The 20,437-nt window shown below is 34.8% G+C and overlaps 1 protein-coding gene across 3 annotated transcripts in view; it reads left to right on the forward strand.

The window, feature by feature from the left end:
- The window catches only part of KCNT2 (potassium sodium-activated channel subfamily T member 2), a 341,540-nt gene that overhangs the window by 127,818 nt on the left and 193,285 nt on the right, over positions 1-20,437 (forward strand). For all 3 annotated transcript variants that reach the window (XM_087424351.1, XM_014794147.2, XM_087424352.1), the window contains exon 9: positions 19,912-20,092. In XM_087424351.1, coding sequence (XP_087280477.1) covers positions 19,912-20,092 — 181 coding nt within the window. The remainder of the gene's footprint in view (positions 1-19,911; positions 20,093-20,437) is intronic.

Genomic DNA, 20,437 nt, shown 5'->3' on the forward strand with positions numbered 1-20,437 from the left:
AGACTGGCCCTAGGCTAACACCACGCCCATCCTCCTCCACTTTATATGGGATGCCGCCACAGCATGGCTTGACAAGCAGTGCGTTGGTGCACGCCAGGGATCCAAATCCAGGCCACCAGCAGTGGAGCCTGTGCACTTAACTGCTATGCCACGGGGCCGCCCCATCTCAAGTAGTGTTTTTTATTGCCATAATTTAGGGGACAGATTTCTAATTTAGCAAAAAAAAAAAAATTGGTCATCTTAGGCTTTATTTCTCACAGGGGCATATGTATAAATAAAGCTATCTGGAGGGACTTTAGGGAAAGACAGAAATTCACTGGATTGGAATATATGTTGGTTGTGTCACTTTCTTGCTGTGTGACTTTCATTAAATGATAGCCTCTCTGAGCCTTAATTTATTCATTTGTCAAATGGAGATAGAAACATAGTATATAAACTTCCACAAAAGGTTTGAGGCAGTTTTAAAGACAGACAAGAAATTTGGTCATTAAGACAGAAATAGAGGAAACAACAAATCAACAGAGTAGGGATGAAGTATAAACCTGATATGAAGCTTTTAGTCAGCTGAGGTAGTGGGAGAAATGTAATTTTACTTAGCCTTCATTATCAGAGAGAAGAAAGCATGTCAGTTCCTCAGTGGAATTAATGTCCTCTTTCTGACCCTTTCCTGCCGAATTCAGGAGTCTCATTCTGTAGGCAGAATGATATAGAGATGTAGATGATCGCTATAGAAGCACAATATATGTTATTTCTTATAAAAATTTTTATAAGGCAAAAATAGCACTGGCTTCCTGCCTATTCGCTTGATGTTTTCTAAGCCCTCATAATAGCCATGTGACACTCTGACGTATGAATTACTATTTCTAGTTTAGAGAGGAAACAAATAAGCTTCCAAGGAAGGAGGTAAGCAATTTTTTGGCGACGCCAGCAACGAGCCCAGGTTTGTCTGACCAGGCTCTTCATCTTTTCTGTGCATAACAGGTCTTAACAGTTGCTTGAAAGCAATTCTTTCAGAGGACAGTGTGTTGTGGTACAAATTATGGTGCTTTGCAGGGTTCAGCTTTATCCTAGGAGATAAATTAGAACACATAGAGGAGTGGAAGGCAATTTATACTTTCACCTGACTTTATCCAACATAATTTTCCCTTTTTTTTTTCCCCCAAAGCCCCAGTAGATAGTTGCATGTCATAGCTGCACATCCTTCTAGTTGCTGTATGTGGGACGCGGCCTCAGCATGGCTGGAGAAGCGGTGCGTCGGTGCGCGTGCGTCCGGGATCCAAACCCCGGGTCGCCAGTAGTGGAGCGCACCCACTTAACCGCTAAGCCACGGGCCGGTCCCCAACATAATTTTCTTTCCAGACATTTGATAGGAGTTAGAGAGAAGGTTATCAAGGTTCTTCTTGCCCTCCAGGACACGCCTCCTCTATCTGCTCATAGATGCCTGTGGCTTCCGAAACCATCTATAAGCTGATAACTTCAGCAGTCCAAAACAGTATTTTTGATTCTTCTCTCTTTCCAGGCATTTTTTTCCTCTATCTTCTCAGTTATCCCACTGCTGTCCCAGTCCCTTAGAAAAGTAGAATGCTTGGAGACATCTAGACTCCTCATCTATCTTCATGCTGAGCATCCAATCTATCCGCAAGCCTGATTGGCTCTAGGCCACAGTCTCTCTGGGCTCCATCCACCTCTCTGTCTGCACTGTCCCTACTCATCAAACAGCCGTTCTCTCTTGCTCGGATGATCTGATCTGTCTGCTGACACCTTTGTTGTCTTACAGTATATTTCCACGGAGCAGTAAGAATGTTCTTACAAGTTTAATAACTTCCATTTGTTTCCCAAAGCACTTGGACCAAACAAACGAACATATTTGTGTGGCTCTCCATGGTCCGGCCCATACTTACCTCTCTGACCTCAACTGATACTGTCTTTCCTCTCAATCACTGGGCTTCCACAGCACTGCTTTCCTCCTGTTCCTGGATATGGTGATGATTCTCGGCTTGTTTTTTTTTTAACTTAATGTTCTCTTTGCCTTGTATAAACTTCACTTAGCTTTTGGCCTCTTGAAGAACTTAGCTCATATGTTAAATCCTTAATGAACCCTTCTTACAACTCAATCAAGAGTCCTGACAATTCTGCTACACCATCTACCACCACTTGTTCTGTAATATATTAGCCTTCTGTTATCTTTGATCATTTGCCTTTATCAGAAATTAGGTTTTTATATTTTACTTATATAAAAATACATTATAGAATGAAACTAGTTTGTACAGTATGTTTGAGGAAAAATATTTGACTGAAGATGTAAAAAATAAAAGTGATTTTAAGTTCAATTATATTGAAAGAGATTAATAATAATGGACACCTTGAGGGTTATTATTCTCTCCTGTACGAGCCATGTTTTACACCTTGCCACAAGTATTAGAAACATGTAGAAACATTTTTTAGAGGTTTTTATTTCAGGTGGTTAAAAACAGGTTGTAGTAAAAGGATTGATGTTAAGAGAATCTTTTTCTCTTTACATTACTTAAGTAAAAGGTAATGTAGACGAATTTCTCACTTAGGAAAGACAGTACAGCTTAGTGAAATTTCATCTTATTTGGGACATTCACCCTAGTTAATAGTAGCTAAATAGCTAATTCATCATTTAGTTCCCTAGATTGTAAATTTGGTTTACTTTTGGTACAGAGTAGGATTTAGAACATAGTGCCTAAATAAACTAAAGTTCCTTGAGGTAACTGGTTTCCTTCCTGACTATTTCTCTCTTAAATGAAACATCTAATTTCAACATTTTCTTAGAGAAGGCTTATATTATTTGCTTTCTACAAGGTTGAGGGGAAGGGATGAAAAACTTTATGTCCCCAGTGCTACCTTTTATGAATAGAGAGATCCTTGGTCAAGTATTTGACTCTTTCTTCCTAAGATGCTGCCTCTGTAGAGAGAGGAGTAGACTAGATGAGTTGTTCTTAGCCAGCGTGCTGTGGTTTCCTGTACGCCCCAGAACATGCACAATGGTGTCATCAAAGCTGTATCATTTTATGACATCCATAATTGGTAAGCATGAGGGCAAATGCTGTGAGGATAATCTCTGTTAAATGAAAATTTTGAGCTGAATGGGTCTCATAATGAGAAAAAGTAAAGGAAATAGCATATTTTTTGTATATGTTAGATTCTAAAAATGCACTCTTTGCTTAGTTAATTTTTTTCCTCATGTCAAAAAAAATACAGTCAAAGAATTTCTTGAATGGTAGTATCTCTATTGCAATATTAATTTCTAGTTTAATCTCTTTGAGTATAAATAATCTGATATGATAAAGCTCTTACAAATTTTTTAAAAATTGAAGTCATAGGAGCAAAATGTACATTAGGTAAATGTTAACACAAATCATGATTTCCAGTAAATTTCTTTAGTTTGGAATGAGTCATTGACCTCCTGAAACTGCTCTTTGAACAAATATCATTGATCAGGAAAATGGTTGTAATTTCCGGTGAAAAAGAAGAATAAATATTTACCTAGGAGACCATTCTACCTAGGTAGTGATATATTTGACGTTAGCTTACTAGCAATTAAATACACCATCAACAGAAAGCTTAGTCAAATGCTCAAATAAGCCAATCGGATACTTATCAAGAGTGTTCTTACTCACATGGGGTTATATTTGTATATTTCAGATTTATCTGTGAATATGATACTCTTTGAAATAGATACAAATTCACTTAGCCATCTCTTAGAAAGGAGAAATTTTTCAATTGATTTTAAGCAGAAATTAAGTATTATGAGGGACAGCCCCATGGCTTAGCAGTTAAGCGTGCGCTCTGCTGCTGGCGGCCCGGGTTTGGAACCCCCGGCGCGCACCGACGGACTGCTTCTCTGGCCATGCTGAGGCCGCGTCCCACATACAGCAACTAGAAGAATGTACAGCTATGACATACAACTATCTATTGGGGCTTTGGGGGAAAAAACATAAATAAATAAATTTATTTAAAAAAAAGAAATTAAGTATTATGAAAGTAAAAGTGCTATCATTATGACAAAGTTTTTCTGTTGCCAAATGTGACATTTTTAATATTACATTTTAAACATTAGATTCTAGTAAATGATTACATAAAAATAAATGTCTCTTTTGCTATGAGAGTAATTTCCACTGCTTACAATGTGAAGTAACATGTTAAGCTGTGTGTTCTCTTTTAGTTTTAGTGGCTAATTAAATCTGGATCATTTGAGATAGAGTAAAATAAAGCCTTATTTTGTATCTTACTCAATTTCCAGAAACTATTGACTAGAGACTGAATATTTGGGATCGGTCTTGTTACGTGGCAGTCACTGGCAAGACATTCTTGTGGGAACACGTTAAATGAGTATAAATCAGCTTAAATTAACTAATATTTATTTGGTGCCATTTCTACTTCACCTGTGCAAAGACATATAAGTTGAATGTTCATCTTACTACTTCTTGATAATAAAAAAGAAATGCATTGCTGAATCAAACCTTTTCTGAGGAGAATTGGGATGTATACATATCTTATTTTTATCAACTCTAAATATGAACATACCTTTAAATATATAATGGGAATTAATGGTGAATAAAACTAATATTTTATTGGCTATGCACTTCACTTCTAAGAACCGAAATCAGAGAGGTAAAAAAGAAATTCAAGCAAAAAAAAAGTAAATTGCAAAGAGGCAGGAGCTCACAACTTAGAAAATGCTTTAGGATTGTATTTAGTAGCTTTTCTAAATCCGTTATTTCCTCTGCTCAGAGCTGTACTTCACTTGGATGATTTGCATGGGCAGTATCTTAAAGGTGATTTGTCAGCCTGGAGACTAAAAGTCTCATGTAAATATAGTTGCTGCTTGGGGCCATGGTAACCACTCAGAGTGTCAGCAGACATTTATTAATGTGCTCACCCCTACTCAATTTCATCACATCATTCATTCTCTTGCTTTAAATTCTTCATTTGGTTTTCAGAGTTTTCAGGGTAATATAAATTCCTTAGTGTTGTCTATAAAGTAATTTATGGTTAGTCCCTACTTACTTCACTGGCCTCATCTCCCCTTATTTGTCTTATTCTCAAGGCTGTACTGTAGACATATTGCACTATAGTAACGCTTTTCACAGTTGAGTTTTTTATGCAAAGTTCTGTTATATCTTCTTTGCAGTAGAAGTTACTTTGAACTGTTCATGACTTGATTTTGAAGCTTTTTCTTTTATCAAGAACACCCTTTTTTTTTTTTTTAAGTAAACTAATGGTTGAGAAGGAGAAGTACAAATAAAGAGGAAAGCAGAATAGGTGTGGTGCTTTTTTGTCTGTTTGTTTTGGAAAGTTAAACATTAAAAAGGGGGAAAACGGGAATACAGTCCTTAGATCTCTTGACCTTCTTCTATTACTGGGAATGCAGCAAAGATCTAGTTGGTAGAGATCTCAAATATTACAATGGGACTCAGAAAGCCAGTGTAAACCACTCCCAATGTTAAAGTCAGAAAAATTTACATGAAGAATCATTTACATGTACATGGAATTTATCAGCATCTGTGTGGGCACGTGGGGGACATCTGTAGACCCACACTTACACACACTCCATAGGTGTCTGTGAGTGCGCGCGCGCACACACACACACACACACACACTCTTTTTACATCCATTGCAAGCCCATCCTTTTCTATAACCTATCATTAAATGATATAGTCTCTCAGTGATCAGTTCTCAGCCTTTTCATTTCTTTTCATATTTACCTCCTAGGAATATATCATATAGTTTAGCTATATTTTCTGTAATCCTATAAATATTTCAGTAGAGTGTGATATATACGTGTCCAGACAAGTTAAAATCCAGGAAAGGCTAATAAGCGTGTGACAGACTCTAATCGGGAACCCATGATCAGGCTATCACCAGTTTCAAGCATCAATATCTGTGTCAGCATCTTTACATATTAACGTAAGCGGAATTAGAAATATTTTTCAAGACACGTGGTTGGCACAAAAGTGTTGTTTGATTATTTCTGCCCTTGCATAATTGGATTATAAGAATATGGTGGGCACAACAGCCCAACCCTTTAGGGAAGTGGTGCCTTAGGTCTAGAGACGCTTTCAAATCTGTTCCCACTTAACAGAGGTTTCTGTCATCTGATTCCAGAAGACTGCTAGCTGAACCTGCCCTTGGAACATTTTCACATTTCCCTGGTATGAACCTCTCTTTCAATGCGTTTGTTGTTATGCACAGAAAGACAGAGAACAAAAATCTCTTTGATCCTACAGAACAGGGATAAATAAGTGTTTTATGTGGCAGAATTTGGTCTAAGACTTGCTTTCATTGTATAATGTTTGGCAGCAAGGTTTTGGGGTGGGGGGTCAGGCCGAAGCCTCCACTTTTTCTCTTTATATTGGAAGTCACAAATATGTACCCAAAAGATGCTGATAATTGTGACCAGAAAAATTTCTATGGCTATGATTACATCCTTTACATCCAACTGTTTCTGTGACATTTCCTCTTAGAGTCTTCAAACTAAATGTGTCCCAAAGCAAATTTATGCTATTTCTTCTGTAAATTGTGCACATCTCTGAAATAGCAACTACTGTCCATTCTCTTGGGCAATCCCAAAGAATGGAGTCATTCTTAACACCTCCTGTTCTGTTCACAATGCACAATCAACAAATGCCAAAGATTTTACCTCCTGAATATCCTGCAAATCTATCCACTTCTGTCCCTCTCAGTCATCACCTCTGTTATCTAAACTATCATAATCTCTTTACAGCAACAGGGTATAACTCGTTTAGTTATGTCCACTCTGGCTCCATTCCAAACCAACTCATGGCATCCAAAGTGACATTTGTAAAATGTAAATACGATTGTGTCCCCACTTACTTAATGCTTGTTAAAGATTTTCTGTGTGTCTTGGGATGAATACAAAACTCAATATGTTCTACATTTCCTGCTCGTTCACGATTCTCCTCATTTTTTCATTCTCATCTCATATCCTTGTTTTTTCCTCTCTGCTCAGGGGTGCTACTTTTTGTTTTCCTACTTCCTCCATCCCACTAACCTCCCTAAAAGGCTCTACTTTCCTTTTATGCAGAGTAAAGTCTGAATTGTCTTATTTATGTTAACGTTAACATCACTTTTTCATTGAAGCCTGATTAGGTCAAATCGCACTGTTATAGAAATTTGTAGCACTGCGGGGCTTTTCTTTGTATATTTTTATATACTTACATTAGTCATCATTTTCTATCTTTTTCGTTAGACTCTAAGCTCCATCAAGGAAGTGGTCATGCCAGTTTTTCCGTATCACTGACTCCCCCAGTAGCTACTACTGTGCCTGACATAGTAACACAAATAAATGGGTGAACAAATAAATGTAAAGCTTTTTCAAATGCATATGATCTACAACAGAGCAAAGATAAAATTACAAGCACTTTATTGAAGGTTCAGGAAAGAAAAACGCTAAAAGTTTTCCAGGAAGCAAGAAGTAGTGAATAAAAAATGTTTTCCTTTATTAACAGCAATAGAAGATGATTAATACCACACTGCCTTTATTTACTGTCTTAGCCATGTTACTTTGTTTTAAAAAATACAAAAATAATTATAATAGTTTTCTGCTGGTGATCCAGGTACCCATTTTTCCCAGTAAGGGTTTAATTTCTTAATATTAGAGTCCTGTAAAATGAGAATTTCAAGAAGAATATGATCATGATTTTCCCAGATTCTTGACTGTACCCTGTTATTACCTGTGACCATAATGATTTTATCTCCTTTTTTTCACCCAGTTTAATCCTCTTTAATCATCTCTTTTATCCCACTGCCTTGTTTATTTGTCTACTCCCTTCACAATTCATAGTAGAAAATATATTTTGTATTGAGATACAGCACACATTTCTTAATAAATGATTATGGATGAATATGAACATGCCCAGTGCAGCACATAACCTGAGGAACACAAAACTAAGTGATTCTTAGTTCCATTCTTCCTACCATGAACCAAAAAACCCTACTTCTATCTGCATACATTGTAATAGTAATGGCCATATTGATGAGTCTATGAGTAATTTACAAAGACTGTTCAGCAGATGCTATTATTTTTTTTTTTAAATCATTAATGATGAAAGGAGAGGAAATGTAATAAACTGCAATTTAATGTAATTTTGTTAAAAGAAATATATTCTATAGGACTGGTAATGGGCAATGTGGAATCCCTTTAATTGAAGTATTTACTATAAGAATGAAGGAACATTTAACGACTCTTATGGTTGATATAGTCTTAGTTTCTATCTCATACCCTGATGATCCTTCTTTCACTGGGTGAGTGAAAAAAAAAAAAGGTAGATTTTCAAATATGTAAATTAAGATGTTAGCTTTTCTAAATGGAGGGGTATTTAGTTGAAGTGAGACTTAAGAAACGAATACTTTATATTAGTCTTTTCATTTCTAAGGATAATTAGAAGTTAAATGCTTGCTATGATATATATCATGGCTCTATGTATTTAGAGCAAAATGGGCCCTAATCCTTTTTTCATTAATGTGGTTATGATTTTTGCGTAAGTATTTTAATAGATTCTTTCACTAAAATTATCCTTTGTGAGATTTAATAGTATTCCAGTTAACAAAAAAAGTAGAATTTTTAATTTTTTAATGAGATACAATTTGGAGTCTTCCTTTCCATTTGACATGCTCAGTTTAGTGATCCACATTTCAAATAATTGCAGTGCTTGTGAAAAAATTTGTCTTGTTCTCTTAGCTCCTTTGTGAGCAGGGAGAGGAAGCCTCTATGCTTTTCCAGTGCTCAGTGTAGCTGTTGTAGGCCTGTGTTTGTAAACTGTACTTTGTCAAATGTTCTCGAAGTTCAGATTTGTAGGAAGTCAGTAAAGATCAAGGAATGATGAGTAAGGCATATTGATTCTTGCGGCTCTATGGAAGGAAGGGCAGGTCATTCCAAAATGCATATTTACAGGTTTTTCAGCAGTATTAAATTGAGATGAAGGGTAGAGATGGAGCATTTTTAAAATGTTGCATTTTAAAATTATATCTTTTGATTTCCATTAAAAAAAAGACAACTTCAGGGCCTGACAGTTTCACTGTTAAATTCCTTCAAGGAAGAGTTAATCCAGAGTGTGGACAAAGGTAATAAGTGATTCAAATCATTTAATGATTAAACTGTGATTCTGAAATAGAGACAAAGCATAAACTATGGACTAATGTTCTCCTAGTTTAATTCATAAAAGCTTCATCCTTTAGATACTCTATCAAAACTAAGAACTTTGGCAGATATGTTTGGTTAATGCTATGAAAATTATTCCACTTTCAGAGATTCTCAATAAACATTAAACGTTAAAAGGATCTGCAAAGTCTTTTGCTAAAGAAAATACCCTTAACCCAGAGTTGGCAAATATATTTGACTGCAGAACCTTGAATCTGGTTAACATCTACTGCCAAACTGGGTTTTTGAGGAACATAAATTGACAGAGAGAACTATAAACCAAGATCACTTTTAAAAAGATAGATATAAAAATTCTATATTAATAAATTGCTAAAGTCAAAAGTGCATTTACATTAAAAACTAAAGCAAAACAAAGCAAAATATCAAACAAGCAAAGGCACACTTACTAAATATTAAATACCTCAAGGGTAGATATGAGTGGAATGACATTAATAACTGCTCATTTATATCTTTATTATTTGTCTTGTAATAACAAGCACATATTACTATTTTTTTTTGGAATTGAAAATGTTAGAACTGTAAAAAAATTACCATCAAGTAGAGTATACTCAAGGATTGTAAGAATGGCTTATTATAGTATATGTTAATGAAATACATTATCGCAATGGACTGGACATACGTATCTTAACAGGAAGGATAAATTCAACATATCCAAAAAATGAAATAATTTTCACCTCTCTCCACCTGCAAAATTTTCTCTAATGTGCCTTACCTTATGTTATTATTATCCATTGCCTTTAACTCCTGCTATTTATAGGTCGTAGTGGAAAATCAATAAATATTGATTAAAAACCAAATAAAACATTGTACCTCTCAAGAGCTGTATTTGTTTCATATGGTTCTAGACATACAGCCAATCTCTTACCCTTTTTGATTGTGGAAGTATCAGATGCTGTGAAATTTCCAAGGGCATTTCTCTATGTTTCTGGTGTATGTTGGTGGTAATCAAGTTCTGAGCAGGTATCTAAGGATATATTTGACTAACTGGCATTTTGTCCTCTGGTCTGCATAGTTTAAATGCATGTCTGCTTTGATTTAGAAAAACTTGCAAAAGTATCATGCTATAAATATTTCTAAAGGGTTTTTATTCTGTGACAGTGATCTTTAAAATAGACATTGTCACAAATGTGTATTCATAGAAAACTAAATTGCATTAAGGCAGAAATGGCTATGTGAAATAGTTTTGAAAGTCCAGTTTAAGCTCAATATTGTGAATATTGACCACAGTTATGCAAAAACATAAATATGTGCATAGGAGGAATTCTCTGCTTCCCAAAATGTACAGAATTTCAAAAAACAGGTATATTTAATCTACATAAAATAGAAAATCCATAAGTTATGTAAAATTAAATACCGATTTAAATAACTGAATGTGAGTTTATGTGTAAAATAATATAAAAAGAAAAAAATTCTATTGGGATTTTTTTTCCAAAATATTACTATTGTAACATTTAATTCTTAAAATATTACCATATAATGAAATACTTAGTAGTTACCTACGTCAATGAACTATATAAATATATACATATATGAGGTGCATATATGCAGTCTTTTATATAATTACAATAGAAATTCTTTCATTCAAGCAATGTCAGTGATAGGTAGTCCTTTTTTAAAACAAATCACTAGCCTGATATTGACATTTTGGACCAGAAATAGCTCTTAATCTTTTTTTCTTTCTCTTACTGCATTTCCAAGAATTAGTTGTCAGTTTCTGTAAACGATGACAGTGAAGCTCCAAAGGTCAACTAATATCAGCATGCTGCTCTTTCTAAACAGTTAAAGATTATTGCCTAACTCTTCTTTTTGGATCCCTCCATGCCTGCCCATGTTTCCACTTCCACAGCAGTTGAGAGCTGCAGGGTCGAGAAAAGATTGGAGAAGATTATAGCTACTCATTAATCCTTGGATGATTTTCTGCTGCTGATAACTCTGTTAACAAATCAGTAGCAACGAGAAATAGACATGCTATTTTCTCATCGCTACTCTCTTTCTCCGTAGTCCCTGACTCTCTTGTTAATAGTACGTTTATTTTTTTGTCAAGTGGAAAACAGAGGTTTTGTAACACTTTTGTGTGTATATTTCATCCTTATATTTGACTCATTTTTGTGCTTCTATTACTTTTATGCTGGGGCCAGAATATAACTAACAAAATACTACAGAATTCATTGAATGTTATTATGTGTCAGGCATTTCACTGAGCAGTCGTTCATTTAATTCTCATAATAACCAAATGAAGAAGTTAATATTATTACACTTACTTTTCAATTGAGGAGCATGAAGTTTAAAAAGTTTAAGTAATTTACCTAAGTTAGCATTAATCAAGTTACAAGTTAAATATTTGATTATTAATTTATGGTATTATTATTAGGAGTAGAAGAGGTCAAAATCATTCACTTTAGATTTTAGAAACTCTTTTTTGTGTAGACTAAGGTGTCATATTTATATCTGCATCACTAACATACAGCACAATGCCTGATTCTAGTAAACCATCATTAAATGTATTTGTATGAATAAACATGAGTTACTTTTATGATACTAGGTTACCATTTCTCGATTATGAAACATTTTATAGCACCTATTGGTGTTATAGAAATCTTTTTTTCTTATTTAAAATTTACAGGTATTATTACAATAGACAAATTATAAGAAAATTACATTCATTTCCCACTTTCCATTTCAAAGTCAATCACTACAAATGAAACTGAGTAACTTTTATGCATATTAACTAAACAAAAAGATAAATACAACATGGTCTGATATTGATTTTTTTTTATATCTTAAATTGCAGTAAATTATTTAATTTCAAATGTTTAGGCAGATGATACAGGATAATAAAAAAAATTTTGTTACAATTAGATGTCCACTAAAATCAAGGATTTTAAGCAAGGCTTTTTAAAAAAATACTATTGCCCAGTCACAAAACAATATTAAATTTGATTACTAGAAAGTTCATAAAGATAACAGTGTTTGCTAATATCCACGAGCTATGATTATTTATTTTTTAATTCTGCGTTATTAAATTCTCCTGCTACTTTCAATTCAGAATATGATTTAAATAGTTAACTTGGTCTTTGACTGAAAAGCTGTGTCTGTTTTACGACAAGGCAAAATAGGATATTTCGATTATGAATGTGCAGTATTTGAGCACATTCTTGGATTTAGTTTATCAGAAAATCTGTGCCCATCACTAAAATCACTTCTGGGTACAGACACAAAATAATAATTAACTGAAATTCATCAATTATGATCAGGGAGAAGAGGCAGTTTTCATTTAATAATGGCTCCAAAGACATCTGTGGATGAAATGAGATAATAGTCTATATTAAAAAGGATTATAAATCACTGAATATCTTCAAATCCTTGTATAGCATATTGTAGCATTCACAGTTCTGGGAAAAATAGCTAACATATAAATGAAATATTAATGTTTATGCATAATGCAAATCAAGGATATTTCAATGCGAAAGCTGTCTTATCCTTAAGAATAATATAATTAACAAACTATCTGTGTATCTACTTATCTTGAAGATACACTTTATTCCCTCATAAAAGTAGCTGAATTACTATTTGGAAAGATAGTTTATGTGATCAATCTAAAAATATTTTTTATTTGAATGATTAACTTAAAGCAGTAATTTAAGTTTTTATATTTGTTATCTTCAAAACATTCCTAGTTGTGTTGCCTGTAACCAAAAGAGTATGTAATGAGGTGGCAGGTACTCTTAACATTCTGCACATGTTGCATATAGATGCTTCCTAACTGGTATCAGGAAATGATGCTATGGCCATGTAATGTGATCGGAGTAGTCTGGTCTCTGCCTTTTTATTACACTCCTTGTCTTTGGTATTTACTTTTGTAAAATAAAAATATGAAACAAGTAATTTCCAAAATACTCATTAAATCTAAATTTTATGATTCTATGAGGAGGTTTGAAAAAGTATTTTGTTTCCCTAAATAGTGTGAATATTCTGTCTTTCGAATTTGATTAGCTAGTGCAGGGGCCGGCCCGATGGTGTAGCGGTTAAGTGCGTGCGTGGCCGCTTCAGTGGCCCGGGGTTCACAGGTTCGGATCCTGGGCGTGCACTGACGCACCACTTGTCAAGCCATGCTGTGGTGGCATCCCAAATAAAGTAGAGAAAGATGGGCATGGATATTAGCTCAGGGCCAATCTTCCTCAGCAAAAAGAGGAGGATTGGCATCTGATGTTAGCTCAGGGCTGATCTTCCTTACTGAAAAAAAAGTATTTGATTAGCTAGTGCAAATTTCTGCAAAATTCCCTTCTAAATTATTTCTAACCATCATGTAATGTGATTCTTTACATAAACACAAGAGAGAAAAAGTGAAATAGTTGCAGAATTTAATATGAAAATGACAACAGAGTCCAGATTGTATGTTGACTATAGGCAGATCTCTCTCTAATATTGAGAGTAATTTTTTCTTCCATAAAACGTAAGCTAAACACTTTTCATATTATGATAGTAATATAACTAACCTGATTGACTGACTTAGTATTAAAGTATGCAACATTCACTAACAGTGACTTGAATGGGATTTCAGGTAAAGCTTTTGGTTAGTAAATAGTTAAATGTAGCAACTTTAATTCAATAATTCAAATAGTTTCTAAATATGCTAATAACATAGAAAGTTTAGAATGTAACAAGACTACATAATTGCAAGTTTTATATTTGAATATTCAATTTGATTTTATAAAAAGACAAACTGTTAGTTATACAATTTACTTGTGTATTTCACAAGCAGAATGAGTTTCAATAAGTAAGTCAATGCATTTCAAATTTTCCAATTTCTCATTTATTATATTATTTAAGTAGAGCTATCTGAAACAAAAGCTGGAGTTACCAATACTAATTACTAGGGAGAGTAAAACCTAATTTGCTTGTTTATAGTACTTGAATAACTCAATTGATACTGATTACAAGGTGGTGGGAAAGTCAATAGATTTATGGAATATTGCATCTACCTCCTTTAACGAAGTGTTTAGTTTTGTCACTTAATTATATTAGATTCCACAGCTAAGGCAGTGGTCAGATAAAACTTTTTGTGTGCTTTTTCTTTTCTTTCTTAAATTGTCTTTAGTTTATATCTAAACAGGCTAAATGGCTTGGTGATTTAAATATGGTCAATGAGATCTATGTATTTTAAGTTCAGACCCTCATTCATTCACTCAAGAAATATTAACATCATTATGTGCTTGACACTATTTTAGATGCTCAGGCAACAAGAATGAAGAAAGCACATGGCTCTCTGCCCTAATAGACCTCCATTCTTATTGATGGTTATAGGCAATGGACACCAAACCCAACAAATGACCAAACCATTTTTTTTTTTAATTAAGCAGGATAAGAAAGACTAGGAGCATATATGATGGTCAGAATAGGACTAAAGACTTGAAGGATGGGAGGCGTTAGTCATGACAATATCTGGGACAATAGGGTTCCAACCAGAGAGAACAGTCCATGACAAGGTCCTGAGTCAGGAACATGCCTGTCATGTTGGTCAAAAAGCAAGAATGCCAGTGTAGCTGGGGCAGCATAAACCACAGGGAGAATGGTATAAAACGAGGTCAAAAAGCAGAGAGAGGGGTCACATTGGGTAGTGTGCTGTAGGCAAATGAAAGAACATTAGCTTTTAGTCTAAGTGAAATAGGGAACCCTCTCACGGTTTTCAGTAGAGGAATAGCATGATCTGACCCATGTTTTTGTAGGACAACTCTGGCTGATATGTTGACAATAGGCTATTGGAGTGGAAGTTTTTATTATAGTGCAGGGAAGAGAAGACAATGGCATGGATCATTGTGGTGGCTGTAGTAATGGTGAGTAGTGATTGCAGATTCTGTTTATGTTTTGAGGCTAGAAACAGTGGATTTTGCTAAGGGTTTGGATGTGGGTTGTGAAAAAAAGAAAGACAGAAGTCAAGGATGACTCCAGGATTTGGGCCTAACTGACAGAAAAGATGAATTTGCTACCATCTGATGTCGAAGAATTTGGGAGGAGCAAATTTAGAAAGAAAGTTTAGGATTTGATTTGGGCATGTAACTTTGAGATGTCTACTAGAAATAAACGGAAGAAGTTGAGAGAGGCGTTGGCTGACGCTTGGCATATTTAAGGAATAGCAGTGAGGTTGGTGTGACTGGAGGGCAGAGAGTTAGGGGATGGTCTCAGTAGATGAGGTCAGAGAAGGGCCAGGGGCTTTTGGAGTCTATTCTGAAAATGACAAAAGGGCATTGAGAGTTATCAACAGAGAGGGAACAAGATTTGACCTACGGTTTAAAAGAGTTGCTCTGATCTTGCAGTAGATATTTAAGTATTCTCCGCCTTAATTTCTCTTGAGGGGAAGGAACTAAATTCATTTATTTATTACAAAAATATTTATTGACTCAAAAGATAATATGTTAACATCAATATTTTTAAAAATATAATGACATTGTAATCCATGAACATAAGCAGTGACTCATTTAATGAGACCCTAAGAGAAACCAACTGGTAGGGCTATTCAAAATTAGAGAAAAACTCTAAAAGTAATTCAGTATATTCACCTTGATTAGCCGTTTAAAAAAAGCTGATTTTTGTTTTTGTGTAATAATACCAAACATGTAACAGCTGATATGGGAGTCTTCATTTTCATATTGACTTAGAGAGCACTAAGGTATACCAAGTCTTTAAGCTTAAGTGTGATATTAATAAATAGGTAAAAAGCTCACATTATTTTCCTAGGTCAAGTAAAATGGCATTTTACGTAAGGATTGTAAAAAATGATTGTAAGTATGGATTTAACTACAGTTATATCAAGGAAATTAAATTCCTTGTACTGTGGTTTATTCAACAAAATTTATTAGGATTTATATAGGTTGTGTTTGGTATTATCATTTATATGGTTTGGCAGATTGGAAAACATGGCCACAATACTTTGTAGCTCCTCTCATAAAGTGATGGAATCTATTTCCACACCCTTCTCTCTGGGCTGATCTTGTGACTTGCTTGGCAAATAGAATGGGGCAGATTAAGCTAAGTCTTAAGAGGACTTGCAGCTGCCATCACTGCCCTGAGACAGTAAGGAAGCCAGTGGAGTCTACTGGAGGATGAGAAGTCACGTAGAGAAGAACCAAGGCACACAGCCAACAGTGAACACGGACCATTTCGTACAAGAGGGAGGTCGTCTTGAACCTTTCATTCCAGCCAGACTTCTAGCTCAATGCAGCCACATGAGTGAGCCCAAGAAAACCAGAGAAGCGTCCCACCCAATGCACATAATCACGTGAAATGATAAATTGTTATTGTTTTAAGCTACTAAGTTTTGGGGAGTTTGTTATGCAGTAATAAAAAACTGAAACACATGAACGAATTATTTTCTGGAGTTTGTTTGCATATATTATTTGAGTATCATTTAACCAGGTGTTCTTTTGTTCATTTAGCAGTTATTTAAAGTGGCTACTATGCACTTTGTAGTAAGTGCTCTAGGAAATAAAAATATAAAGTATAAATACTATCATTAGGGTAGATAATAGTTGAGTTGGGGTGAGAAATAGTAAACCCTAAATATAGGTATTTTTGTAAAAGTTTTGTCAGCTAAGACATCAACTCATACATGCTCTAGGAATTCAGCAGGAGCACTCTAAGTTGAGATTCAAGGAAGGCTTTATGAGGGAGGTCATATTTGAGCTAGGGCTCCAAAAAAGGGGAATTATAATAGGTATTGGGGAGAGACAGCTTTCAGTTGAAAGGAGTAGATTGGACAAAAGTGGACACAGGGGGCAAGGATTCCATATTGTGATAAGTAAACAGTCCAGATAGTAAGTGAAGGGAGATAAGTGAGAGAAAAGGTCAAGAAAAAACAGATTAGATCCAGATGTTGGAATCTACTTAATTCTCTGTGTACCACATATCTATTGCTGAATAAGCCACCCCAAAATGTAGTGGCTTAAAAGAGTTTGCTGTCTCACAGTTCTGTGGTTGATAACCAGGGCAGTTTTCTTGCTGGTGTCACCCGTGATTACTCTTGGCTTCAGTCGTATGATGGCCTGCCAAGAGCTGGAGAGTCCAAGATGGCCTCACTCTCATGTCCGACAGTTGATGCTGTCTGTCACCTGGGACATTTTGGTTTTCTTCCACATGGCCTCTTATCCTCCGGTAGACTGATCTGGTCTGCTTCACAGCATCGTAGTCTCAGGCTTCCAAGAGAGAGAGAACAAGAGCTTCAGGGTCTCCTAACTTCAGTAAGTGATGGGGAAGCATCACTTCCACAATATTCTATTGGTCTAAACAAGTCATTAGGCCAGCTAAAATTCAAGGACATGGAGAAATAGATTTCAGTCTTGGTGGCAGGTACAGCAATATCACGTTGCAAAGGGCCGTGAACATAGGGAGATGATGATTTATTGGCAGCTATTATAATAATCTGTCATACCACAAATTGGAGAATGTTCTTAAACAGTAGAATCCAATGGCTTCTTTGAACCTGAGATTGACATATCCAAGTGTGTGTAATGAATACTGTCCTTACAAGTAGGTTACATTAAAAGAATGACAAACTGAGGACCAGGAAGCACAATAGGAGACTTTTCCAGTAGTTTAGGTCAAGGTAATATATGTCTGAATTAGGAAATGTACGTTTTATTTATGAACAGAGATTGGCTTTTAATGGATAGTTATGCAAATATAGTAAGCCTTTAAATAACATGTGAAACCTTAAAAATATATTAACTTAGTTATCATCCTTCTCATTCAGTTTTCTACTGAAGTGGAAAAGTTATGCATAAATTGTTTGCATTCTCAAATGTATATTATTTTAAATAAAATAAATAAACCTACTCCACGGAAATGTTTATTTTTATCACAGTTGTTATCTTTGGTTATCTTAAGCCTTCAGTTGAATGGTCTTACAATTAGCTTGACTATTATATTGCATAGGGGCAGCTGAGCAAATAAACTGAGATGAATCAATTCATTTGACCTGGCAGCTCACACAAAATTCCTAAACAGAGAACAAGGACAATTTTGCTGAACCATTCTAGAGACCTGGAGTTAAGAAAAGGAAAAGAGAACAGTTTTTGCCTCAAAAGTACAATGATGACAAGCATGTGCTCTTTCTCTTCTGTGCCGTTATCCTCCTCTCTGTGTGTCCACCCATCTACTTAACTAGCCACCAGCTTATACTCTGCCTTAAAAAAAATGATTTAAGATAGTTGAATGTTTATGATATGTAACTTAGACAAATAGGGAGACAATGTTAAAAGGCAAGAAAAGGAATTTCCGGAATTTAAACATTGGATATTACTTCTTCGTGGTCATCATAATTGAATTATGTCTGCTGGTTGTGCGTAGAAGTTGTAATGAGTGTCGAAAAGTATACGCTGATGTTTTTGACAGCTTTATAGAGGTATAATTTACATACCATAAAATTCACTCATTTTAAGGGTAAATTTCAATCATTTTTAATATATCCACAGTGTTCTGTAATCATCACCACATCTAGTTTTAGAACATTTCCATTACCCAGTTGTCACGATCAGCCGCAGGCAACCACTAATCTGCTTTCAGTCTCTTTTCTGGACATTTCATATAAATGGAATCATACAATGTGTAGTCTTTTACATCTGGCTTCTTTCACTCAGCAGGCTTTTTTTGTGGTTTATCCATATTGTAACATAGATTCACTCATACCATAAAATTTACTCATTTTAAGTGTAAATTTCAGTCATTTTTAATATATTCACAGAGTTCTGCGATCATCACCACACCTAGTTTTAGAATATTTGCATTACCCAGTCCCCAACATCAGCCCCAGGTAGCCATTAATCTGCTTTCAGTCTCTTTTCTGGACATTTCATATAAATGGAATCATACAATATGTAATCTTTTACATCAGGCTTCTTTCACTCAGAAGGCATTCTTTGTGGTTTATCTATGTTGTAACATGCATCAGTACTCGATTCCTTTTTCTTGTGGAATAATATTCCATGACATACTGATTTTTAGGTTGCAAATCTCATATCTCCCTTCAATATTGTACAATATATATGTATCTTTCATAATCTCACTTTGCATTATTTTTTGCTCGTAGCAGTGCTATTTCTAATGCTGTTTTAACAATTCTACTTTGGGGACATCTTGTAACAATTTCTCTGCTGCTCCCTTGCTTGCACACCATCAAAAGCTTCATAAAGATGATTGATCCATTTAAGGATTCCTTTTGAGAGTCACTTGGCAATTGATAACTCCTCAAACCTTTCATACATATATATATATATATATATATATATAAACATGAAACACACACACATGCAGTAAAATGTCTCTCTTCCTGTTAAAAAAAAGAAGACTATTGAAATTTTGACAGGGAATAGATTTAGCAACTTCTGGTCTCTGTTTCCTTGATGTGCATTCAAAATGTTTGTTTAAGTCACGCATGAAATTCAGTCTATTCATTTTACATGCTACTCAAATATACTTTGTGGTATTTTGGCTACAATTTTTGGCTATTAATCGAAATAAGACTATATCTGGTTGGTATAAGAAAAAAACTTAAAAATAACATTTTCCTGAGAAAAAAATACATTGTACAATATAAGATCCCAGCTACTACATGGCTTTATGAAATATGCTTTAGCTTTCCAAAGAATAATGGTGAGCAATAATGTGCCCAATTTGGAAGTTTTAATTTTAATGCACATTTGTTTCTTTAGTATTTGTGGAATCCAACATCTGGAACGAATAGGAAAGAAGCTGAATCTCTTTGACTCTCTCTATTTCTGTATTGTGACATTTTCTACCGTGGGCTTCGGCGATGTCACTCCGGAAACATGGTCCTCCAAGCTCTTTGTTGTTGCAATGATCTGTGTTGCTCTTGTGGTTCTACCTATACAGGTAAACACAACCATGTTAAATTTTTTAGAAATGTGCAAAATCTTACAAAATCAAATCTTCCATATTTAAAAAGAAATGTAGAGTGGCTTATTAGTCTACCAGTAATGTATTAACACATGCTGTTTTTACATCTAGTTAGTTAGTTAAAATTGTCTCAGAAGTGCTTTTTTACGTTATGCTAGAAACACTGAGGGTTTTTTCCTCCAGTCACAACCGATAGCTCACATCTCATTTCAGTTCTCCAAGATGTTTCTTTTACATGTAGGGTATTTAACTATATTAATTATAGGATAATATAGTTTTCATTGTAGAATGTTAGATCAAGGAAATAAACTTGTGAAGGGT

The sequence above is a fragment of the Ceratotherium simum genome, chromosome 36, assembly GCF_057802395.1.
Source record: "Ceratotherium simum simum isolate JZ-2026a chromosome 36, ASM5780239v1, whole genome shotgun sequence".
NCBI lineage: Eukaryota > Metazoa > Chordata > Mammalia > Perissodactyla > Rhinocerotidae > Ceratotherium > Ceratotherium simum.